The sequence below is a fragment of the Myotis davidii genome, unplaced genomic scaffold (genome assembly GCF_000327345.1).
Source record: "Myotis davidii unplaced genomic scaffold, ASM32734v1 scaffold86, whole genome shotgun sequence".
In the NCBI taxonomy this organism is placed as follows: Eukaryota; Metazoa; Chordata; class Mammalia; order Chiroptera; family Vespertilionidae; genus Myotis; species Myotis davidii.
Window position 1 is genome coordinate 2,815,041 of NW_006298058.1, and position 11,284 is coordinate 2,826,324.

Consider the following 11,284-nt stretch of genomic DNA (forward strand, 5'->3'; position numbering starts at 1 on the left):
TGAGGATTATAGAAGATTCTTGAGTAACCTTATAACTGTGGCTTTGAACTTTATATCCAGTAGTTTGATTTCTCCATTTCTTTCATTTGTGACACATTTCTTTGTCTCTGCATTTTGGCTGCTTTCCTGTGTTTGTTTCTATGTATTGGGTAGCTGCTAAGTCCCCTTGAGTTGATAGAGTGGCCTTGTGTGGTAGGTGTCCTATAGGGCCCAGTGGCTCAGCCTCCCCAATGATCTGAGGTAGATACACTTGGTTCACCCCTTTGGCAATCTCCCTCCCAATTAAAAAAGCAGCAAACCCGGGTGCCGGACCAGCCTGTTCCATGCCTCTACACCTCCTACCAGTCTCAGTGTGCTTTCTTCTTTACCTCTCTATTTGAGTATTTCCATTCAGCCAGCTTTCCCGTGGTTCTGGATGATAGTTGTTCTGTATTTTAGTTGTAATTTTGATGTGTTTGTGGGAGGCAGCAAGTACAGGCTTTTACCTGTGCCGCCATCTTGGTTCTGGAAGCTTATTTTAAGCATATACAGACACCCCCTGGGGCAGGGCCCCCAAAGGGGAACTCCACAGGGGAGGAATCCCCAAAAAGGGAAAGCCCTGCTCTTTCTAAAATGGGAAAAACCTAGTCCTGTGAGTCTCTTTGTCCACAGGTTTATAAATGCTGGAAGCTTCTTTGTCTCTTCATGACACTTTCTAATTGCACCCTCCCTTATTTTATGTACCCCATATTTTCCTAATTGGCCACTTCCCCCTGGCCCCTTATTCCTGCATGGTATCAGTTTCATCGTTTCAAAGCTCACCTGGTGCCCCCCTCTTCTTCTTCCCATTATCTTGTTACATCCTTATAAGCAATCTGGTGGCTTGGAGCTGTCTCTGCCTGTCACGTATGCATTCCTCTCCCATGGACCTGCCTTCCCTAAAACCCACCTCTCCTATCTCTAAAATCCTTTCACTATGATTTATTATTCCTCTGATCACCTTTATGATCTAAATATACAGAATTGCTCCAGTCCTCCAATTCCAGGAAAGCTTGGAGACAATTCCTTCAAGGAAAAACAAATATGGTTCTAATTGTTTAGTTAAAAGCTGAAATGCTACTTGAGAGCCGATTATTTGACCAAGTGGAGAGCCCCCAGAAGAAACAGTCACCGTATTGATCTGGTCTCTCACACAGGTGGCTCCGGTGATTAAAGCCAGAATGATGGAGTTTGGGACCACAATGGTCAGCTACCAGCCTTTGGGAGACAAGGTCAATTTCTTCCGCATGGTCATTTCAAATCCCGCAGCAACTCACCAAGACATTGACTTCCTGATTGAAGAAATAGAACGCCTTGGGCAAGATTTATAATAAACTAACTCACTAAGCTGTTTCAATTCTCTAGGTAGACAATTAAGTCATCACAACCTGTGTGAATGTATTTGTAGTCTGTTCCAAAGTAAATCTATTTCTATATTGTGGTGTCAAAGTAGAAGTACAGTGAAAAACAACAACAACATTGCTCCTTTAAAAAACCCTTTCTTAAGTTAGAATACCTCTCTAATAATTAGTGACAAAGGCTGTGTTCTAATCAATGTGGAAAAGCTTAAAATTGTTATAAGTACTTCCCTTACTTTTAATAGAGTATGCAAATCAAATGTTATTTTCACTTAAAAGTAGTAGGATTGAATAGTGCCAAATTGCCCCTGAATCATAAAAGGTTCTTTGGGGTGCAGTAAAAAGGATAAAGTAAATATAAAATGTATGTTGACAATAAAAACTCTTGCCTTTTTCATAGTATTAGAAAAAAATTTCTAATTTACCTATAGCTACATGTCAAATGTATTTAAATACATATAATTTTACAAAAGTAAAATATATATATTAAAAAGAAATCCTATTTTGTAACATATAGATTTTTATTTTATATGGGTTATACAAACTGCAGGGGCAGATATAAAAACTAAGCCAGATTTTTTTTTTCTTTTCATGGAGGCACAATAAAACACTTAGCAGTTATTTTGAAACATAAGCCCACAAAATTCTTAAAAAAGATAAGATGCCTTTTTCCTATTCATGTTATGGCTTATCACATCTATAAAGTCAGTATTATAAAACAAACACAGAAGAATACTGCAAGTCCCTTAATATAATTGATCAGAGAAACAATAAGATTCCCTTCCCATTTAAAAATGTTTTCCACCCAGGTGACCCTTTGCAGATCTGCTCAGTGAGCATGACAAGCCAAGCTTCATCTTAGACTGAATTAGGGCACTCATCTCTATTGTACTTTCCAGTTAACCCTGTTTAAAACAGAAAGTTGATGCTGGTTCTTATGGCATCTTCCCAAACCATATTCTTTTATTTGGTCATCTGGATTAATTAGAGAAAAATAAAATCTAATCCACCTGGGCAAAGAAGAACAAAGCACATTCCAGAATGTGGTGAGCCCAGGAAATTAAAGCCAGCCGCGGGAGAAGAGATGTCTGCTTGAGAATGATGGTGTCAGGCCGGACGCTGCTTTGCCACTGTCCAGGAAGGAGTCCTTTACCACCTGAGTAATTGCTTAGTTCCATTTCCAACCATCTCTACCCACGAAAGTCTCCCCTGCTAGGTGCCCCATCACTGGGATCCCAAATAATTAATTTCAACTCCATGGGTAGTTATTTTTTGTCCCTCTGGTGAAAATAGTTCCTCACCAGGGATTTTGAGGGAGCACCTTAAGTCCTTCTTTTCTCTATCTCCCATCAAGATCCAAAGTGCCCAGATTTTGCAAAGATTAAGGTCCTTAGAATTCAAAACAATATTTGAAAGCATCCTCTGCCCCTGCAAACGTGATGGAGAGACACGAGCTAACAAGAGGCCCCACAGAGAGTTCTGGGCCTGCTGATTCTCAGATGCCAAGGGGACTGTGGACTCATATGTGAAGCTGCAGACACAAATTTAGAAACATTTCTCCTTTCTCTATGGACCAGAAATCGCGTTTACCAACAGGTGACTTTCCCCACCCCTTGCTCCTTCCAGGTCCTTCCCTAAGTTTGCTGGGAGCTCAACCATGTGTAGTGCAACCCCTACCAGCCGTAGCCCAGGGAAGGAGGTAAATAGAAGACTAATAGGTCCCAGCAGTTTAATAAATATTCTTTAAAGTAGGTCTGTCACCCACTCAGGTGGGAGGGAGTGAGAGAGGTAGGTTGTTTTGAACATTAGCCAAAATCCCCACTACCAAAGGTGAAACCATTCTTTACAAATTTTAGAAAAGTTTGGTGGTAGCTTTAATCAGAATTAACATGACCATTTTCATTTATACAGCAATATTGTGTTTATTATTTTTAAATACTTGAAACAAGTGTGGTACGTCTTAATCTGAGACATGTAAATGGGATTGAATTCGTGAATTATCACAAGGCTGTGAGGAAAGAAAAAAAATCAGCTGTGTATGTAACTGTGTTGCCTTTATCGTATTGATAGTACTGTCTTGTCACCTCAGATTGTGGTTGTGTGCTTAGATATGAACTTTACAGTGCTGCAAATCAACATGTGTTGCTGTAAAAGCTTGTACAATATATTATTGATATGTCTTTTTCTGTGTGATAGCTGTATCGATATTCTGAGAACTGCATTCGCACTGTTCCTGTAATCTCTCCCTCCTCCTCTCTGCTAAACTGTGCGCCCTCCACATCAGCTCTAACGCAGAACATGCCCTCGGCTAAGCATCCCACTGGGAATCTCCTTTGACAATTGTGATTTCACGAAAAACAAGGTGAAATCAATATGGAATGTCACATGCTGCCAAAATTGCAGGTATTGTCCCTACTGGGGTTTGGAGTAGGTCCTACTCCTCAGAGTATGGACAAAGAAAGCACAAGTGTAAATATAGGGCAGGACAAGGAGTGAAGGACCCTACACGTGAGATCACCTTGCATGTGCTGTCCTGTTTTCAAATGCTAAGTACAAACATTGTGTATTTATTAGTTATATGTGCCAAATAGTGTTCCCAATCGGAGTTTCTGCAAGACATCGCCGTCTCCCGAGCATTATTCCGTTACTAAAGGAATAATGGCAACCTGTTCTTACCAAATATAAACTTGTGTGAGATCAAAGTATTTTATCTGTGTTGTCTCTCCAAACCCAAATAAATGTGTGAGTGTGGACACAGCTCAGGCTTCGTATTTTATTTCTGACCTCGCCACGTTGCGGAGCTAAGCTTTGGTGAGTTGCCTGAATAAAAGGCCCTTCACCTGTCACGGCGCTCTGCGTGTCTCTGGGTCTTTGTTGGGAAAAAGAGCTCTTGCCTCTGCAGTTGCCCCCGCTGTACCTTCTGAAGCACATTGCTTACCTCTCTGGTTTGTCTTTCAGTCAGATCCACACTTTTTAAATAATATTGTATTATGGAAAGTTTTGTGCACATACACAAGTGGAGAAAGCAGTGTAATAGATTCCTTCCCATGAAGACCCCCCTGCCCCCCCTTCAACATTTGCTGATTCAGAGCCTGAATCTCATTTCATCTATTCCCCCCATCTCATATCCTCCCCACCCCAAATTATTTTTATATGAATCTATAAAAGAGGATTCCTTAAATGAAAAAGGCTTCAATGCCATTATCACAACTAAAACTATAATAAAATTTCCATAATAATATCAAATATTCAGTGAGTGTTCTCCTTTCCCTGATTCTATAACAAATGCCCGGCCTGTGGCCCGGGAGACCCACTGAGTCCACACACTGACACGTGAATCAGGCACGCAATACAACACTGTATACACGTGGATTATTGAGGTGCGAGCAGGTAAAAACTAGAAAGCCATGGGAAGTGAAGGGTGAAGTATATTCTGATATGCCTTACCTGAACTTGTATGGCCAAATAAATACAAATCAGATTTAGTCCATTTATGAATGCCACGGGGAAGAGGTATCCTGAAGGACAGTTTTGGTGGCCTGGAAAGCAAAGCTCCTGCCAGAAGAAGTAGGGTCCGTGAGCCCACATTTTCATCCTTCCCATGAGGCAGCTACTGGAGCAGCTGCAGGAGTCAGACTGCCTGGCCTCAGGAGCCAGCTCTGCTAATAATCTGTGCTGTGACCCTCGGCAAATCACTTAACCTCTCTGAACCCCCGTGAGCTCATCTGTTAAGTGAGGACAAAAGCAGCACTTACACAGGGATGATAGTGAAGGTTGAAAGGAGAAAACCCAATGCCTGCCACATAGTGGATGCTCAGCATGTGGTAGTTTTACTTGTATTCTGTGCCGCTGCCTGGAAGAGCCAGGCCCCAGACACAAGCCCTTCAACCCCCCAACTCATCTAGACACGAGTGTGCTGAGCACAGAGGGCATGTGACCGCAGCCCCTCCCTGTAGAAAGCCCCGGTATGAATTATCCCTGAGGACAGCAGGCTGGTGGCTGAGGCAGCCTCGGTCACAGGCTTGGCCTCACTTTAATAAGGAAGGGGAAAGACTCAGAAAGGCTGGGCAGGATAGCGGACTGAACGGGAAGAGTGAGAGGAAGTAAGCGGTCTTAGTTGGGATGAATGAACCAGTACCTGTTCGGAACTCCTTCCCCCGGGGCACACCCTTGCCCCAGACAGGCAGCCGTCAGAGTTAGAACGAATGACATACCGTATTTGCCGGCGTATAAGACGATTTTTTGGCCCTGAAAAATATGCCTCCAAGTGGGGGGTCGTCTTATACGCCAGGTACACTTCAGATAGACTGCCCATAGTGCTTGCCCCGTGCCATAGTGGCCTCCCGATGCCCGCCCACTTCATTCCACATACCGTTCAGGCATCAGCAGCGCTGCTGGGTGTATGCTCGGCTGTTATGCGATTTTGCGAGTGTGGTAAATTCGGGTTACCATATATTTCTTTACATATGCATTGAAGATGCGCGATTTTGCGCTATCATGGTGCCTGTTAGAATGTTGAAGAGCTCGCACTTGCGCACTAGTGAGGTCCCAGGGAGACGCTGATGCAAGGGTGGACCAGACTGCTATAGTGACAGGGCGGGCAAACAGGGAGCAGGGACCAATCAAATCAGGCTTTGTATACAGCCCACAGCCAACCACAATACTGCCCCATTGTACAGTACAGCATAGAAAATGTCGACCAGTCAAACCCCTATCATCCCTATCATGGCACCAAGATGTCGTTGATGAACTTTTAATATCAGATGATGAAGAGGAGTTTGAAGGCTTTTAAGGTGAAACTGTCACGCCAGCAAACTTGCTAGGGACTTGCCTGGCACTTGCTCTCTCCCTCTATTTGTTATCTTACTTCTATCATTGACAGTCCCTCTAGGTTGTGGGCTGCTTGCCTGTGTTCCTGAGAAGCATCTACGGTACCAGTCTATAGAGTGTGTTTTCTTTAGTGAATTCCCGGTATGTTTACCGGTAATAAACTTGCACTGGTTTATGTATATGTTTGATTACATACAGCCTTGTGACAGTGTTCCTGCATGTCACAAGCATTTGAATATAAATTAAAATGTTAAAATCAAATCTGATATTGTTTTACCTTTTATTTGGTGTGTGGAAGGTGTGCGGAAGAGGGGGTAGTCTTATACGGCGAGTATATAACAAACTCTGTATTTTGAGTGGAAATGTTAGGGGGTCATCTTATACGCCCAGTTGTCTTATACGCCGGCAAATATGGTAGACATCAGCTTTGGCTTCATTGGAACTGCCAATATGCTCACTCACCTAAGGCTTACAGCTTCCATCCACACAGTGAGACCCAATCACTGGGCACAGCATGAGGAGGAAGAGTGACTTGGTCTCCCCCAAGCCACTAAAGAGTTTCCAATGTTTCAAAAAGCAAGTACCAAAGATGCACTAAACGTTCTAAATTGAGGGTCATCCCTTCCCTGCACCTGCTGCCGTTAGTCCCGGCCGGGGAGCACGTGCTGGATACACACAAACACACCACGCGCCTAAGTGGCTGCACAGACCCTGCTCCTCTTAAAATCCTGCTTCCCACTTTTGGAGAAAATATGTGTGGTCTCTATTAGAGTGTCAGAACTGAGGCTTCTGGCTCAGGAACACTAATTAAAAGCGTATTACAGTTGCCAAGAAAATGACTTTCTAGAGGAATTTCAATTTATTTAAACATGATAACTTAGAAAATTCCAAGAAAATTCTTTTATGCAAACTTGACCAAAGGAGAGCTTCAAAGTTTGTTTCCATTTAGATTTTAGACAGTCAAAAGGAAATCTTGTTGCTAAATCTTTTGCTTTTCCTGTATTTCCTTATATGTCTGTTTTATGATTGTGGAAATCAAGAGAGTAAAGAAGAGGAATTTTCTTGCCCTAGCTGATTTTGCTCAGTGGATAGAGCGGCGTCCTGTGGATGGAAGGCTCCCGGGTTTGATTCTGGTCAAGGGCACATGCCAAGGTTTCAGGCTCGACCCCCAGCAGGAGGCAGCCGATCGATGATTCTCTCATCATTGATGTTTTTAACTCTCTCTCTCTCTCTCCCTTCCTTTCTGAAATCAATAAAAATATATTTTAAAAAAAGAATAGGAATTTTCTTTATATTGATTTTTGTTTAAATTGTTGCCTAAGGGTGCATACATTCCCTCTGTTCTGTGGAGACACATTCCAGAGGGAGAACCATTGGGCATCTCCACAGTTGGCTGAGCCCAGGCTGGTCTATGTTCAGAAAAGAGCAGATGGTTCCAATTCTTATTAAGCACCAAGAGGAAAAGGAAGAAGTTCTTCTTTTTAAAGTGGCAAAAATAAAGCATTTGCTCACATCACTTTTTTAGAAAAGTGGGTGGGATTTCAGGTAAAAGATCTATTGCGAATTAACTGTCTAAAGTTAGCCTTGGGTGGGAAGTTGAATTCTAACATTAACTGATTCTCTCTGCTCCCATCATTATGAGCTATAATAATCCTATATAATGAAAGGCTAATATGCAAATTGTCCCCTTGACCGGGAGTTTGACTGGGGGCAGGGCTGGCCCACCAACCGCCCATGATCCCTCCCCCTGGCTGGTCTGGCCTGATCGGCCCTGAAAGGGGAAGGCTGGCTTGACCCCACCTGTGCACAAATTTTGTGCAGCGGGCCTCTAGTTATTATTATAAGAGCTGATTTAGTCTAGGAATAAATTCAATGCATGGCCGAAACCGGTTTGGCTCAGTGGATAGAGCATCGGCCTGCGGACTGAAGGGTCCCGGGTTCGATTCTGGTCAAGGGCATGTACCTTGGTTGCGGGCATATCCCCAGTGGGAGATGTGCAGGAGGCAGCTGATCGATGTTTCTCTCTCATCCATGTTTCTAACTCTCTATCTCTCTCCCTTCCTCTCTGTAAAAAAATCAATAAAATATATTAAAAAAATTAAAAAATCAATGCATGAAGGACTCCAACCTAGTGACACTATTCATCTAACAGCCATAGCTACATTCAGTGAGATTCCATGTGGAAATGGAGAAGGGAGAAACGGGCAAAGGCCTTGCCTAATTCCTTTTCCTAATGCTCACCTTCAACCTGAGGCAGCTATTGTGTAATGTCAGAAGCCCTTCAATAATTCCTGGACTAATGACAAAATTCCTACTCCATAATATATTGTCTCTTCTCTCTACAGTTCTGAATGTCTTTTCCTCGTCTGCCACCTTGGGTTAGTGGTACTTATTACAGAGGGCTGTAAGGATTTGATGAGAAAACCCCTCTAAGGCCCTTGGCAATAGTAGAGATGATTCCCTTCTTTCCCCAGCTCTGTCCTATGGCGGCCCTGCCTTCCTGGTGTTAGAATCACCTCCCAGTGGCTGGTTGCTGGGGAGTCAACCTATTCACACCCTCACTAGGGATGTGATTGCTACTCTGGGTAGCTTTTTATATAAATTAAAGAAATTTTGTTTTTTGGTTTGTTGCTTAAACAAAATATCAATGGAGACCATGCACTCCTGCAAATAGTCATGGGCTTGAGCACACTGGGAGCAGGTTTATTCTGGTAAATGTATTTATAAGGATTGTATTAGATTCTATTAAGACTGGGCCCCACAAGGGCAGACTAGATAATCACCTATTAGCTGGTGAGCAGCAGCCACCTGAGCAGGGGACCCCTGGGTGACAGATGCCACTGCAGCTGCCAATGCTGCAAAGATGATTGGTGGGGACTATGGAAGGCCTTGGCATGCAGCGAACAGTGCCAACAAGGCTGCATATCCCACACCCCACACCATGAGACGGGCACTTAAGAAGAATCCCATCCTGCCTTCATTCACTCTCCCACAGGCTGGAGGAAGCTGCTCTCCCTGCCTCTCCCAGGACCCTTCACAGCAGCACACTGGAGCATCCCTGCAACTAAGAACAGCGCTAGGTTCTGTCTGACACAGGAACCACAATTATCTCATCCTCTTGTACCCAATGGAGGGATTCCTCTAAGAAAGAATGAAAAAGACTTTAGCCATTCCCTTCCCTTCTGAGGTTGAATAACACAGTTTGCTTCAGAAATGGGGGAACCATAGGAGCCCCTAATGACATATATACATATATACATATATACACATATACATATATATATACATATATACATATATATATATATATATGTTAGAAGCCCAGTGCACGAAATTCATGCACTTGGGGTGGGGGGTCCCTCCACCCAGATTGCGAGAGGATGCAGTCCAGGCCAAGGGACCTCACCAGTGCAGGATCTGGGCTGGGGAGGGGCACAGGAGGATGCCCATCAGGGGAGGGGCCACGGGAGGGCTCCAGGGCATGTCCAGCCCATCCCATTCAGTCCTGATCTGTCAGACCCCAGCAGCAAGCTAATCTACCAGTCAGAGCGTCTGCCCCCTGGTGGTCAATGCATATCATAGCAAGCAGTTAAGCTGCCTTAGTATATCATTAGCATATTATGCTTTGATTGGTTGAATGACTGACCAGACAACTGGACACTTAGCATATTAGGCTTTTATTATATAGGATATTTCCTGTGCCCAGAACTATACTTTCCTTCTCCAGCCACCTGCCTTCCTGAAGTCATGGCCTCGCCACTGAAAGAGTAAGGCAAGAGTAAGGCAGCATAGCCCTTGCCAGTTTGCTGAGGGGTTAGAGCATCAGCCCACAGACTGAAAGACATTCTGGTCAAGGGCACATACCTCGGTTGCAGGCTCCATCCCTGATCCAGGCTCAGGGTGCATGCAGGGACAGCCAATGGATGTGTCTCTCTCACATAGATGTTTCCCTCTATCTTACCCCCTCTTTTCCACTCTCTCTAAAGATCAATGGAAAAAATATCCTTGGGGTGAGGAGTGACAAAACAACCAAAACAGAAAAGAGTAAATCAGCCTAGACACTGAGTCTTTGTGATGTGTGAGCTGAAGTCAGACAAAGATGAAAGATCATAGTCTCAGGTTTCAGGAAGTTCCCAGCATGGCAGGAGAGACAGGACTAGGATGCCTCCATGGGAGGTCAGAGAAGGCTCGGTCTTGAAGGACACTTTCCAGAAGGACAAGAGGGAGAAAGGCATTCTGGGGCTTATATAGAGTGTGACAGGCATGGGAGGCTCCCCTGGAGCAGCCCTCCAAGAGAGAGCGCAGCCCACAGCCTGCACAGCGTCTGGGAGAGCCTGCAGTGTGCCCACCAAGGAGCTCTGGTCAGGAGAACTAAATGCACATTGTTGGCTAACACACGTGAAAAGAATCAAACCTAAAAGAGTCATTGTTCTGGATGCAGCCATGAGAAAAGCTAGTGGTCTGGAGGGTGGGAGACAAATGTGCATTTAATTAGGGTGGAAGGTTTCTCCTGGAAGCTCCTGCAGCCACAGCAGAGCCAGGCTGGTCCTGGGAGAGAGCTGTCAGCACCCCCACTCTGCCCTTGCTTGAAGGCTGGATCAGAACCGTGCAGAACTCACAAGGGTGAGAAATGTTATTTGCTGCTGTAAATTATTGTTAGTAAAGATGACCTGTAGCATAATTGTTCCCCCGATTGTTTATGAACTATCCAAAAAAGATAAAGTCATCCTTTAATCCACCTATTAAACAAAATAAAGCATTGGTGGTAAATTCATTTTCTTGCCTTTAATAAAATGGGTCAATGCTTATTCTGCCTCTATAGAAAACCAGTTAACTGAAATATCATACTTCTCAATAAGTAGCTTAAAAGGGTCTTGATTACACTAAAAATATATGTTAAATACATTTCATCATACAGGCAACTCATACATGGACAAAACATATTTTCAAATCTGTCAAAATTAGGATGAAATGAAACACAACCCTCTTTTATTTTTTTTTATTTTTTTTAAATTAAATCTTTATTGTTCAGATTATTACATTTGTTCCTCTTTTTTCCCCCCATAACTCCCTTCCTC

The 11,284-nt window shown here is 43.6% G+C and overlaps 1 protein-coding gene across 1 annotated transcript in view; it reads left to right on the forward strand.

Annotated features, from left to right (window-relative positions):
- Window positions 1–4,133, forward strand: part of GAD2 (glutamate decarboxylase 2) — a 60,376-nt gene extending 56,243 nt beyond the window's left edge. Inside the window, exon 16 of the mRNA XM_006773823.2 lies at window positions 1,176–4,133. Within this exon, the coding sequence (XP_006773886.1) occupies window positions 1,176–1,349 (174 nt within the window). The 3' untranslated portion in view covers window positions 1,350–4,133. The remainder of the gene's footprint in view (window positions 1–1,175) is intronic.
- The last annotated feature ends 7,151 nt before the right edge of the window (window positions 4,134–11,284 follow it).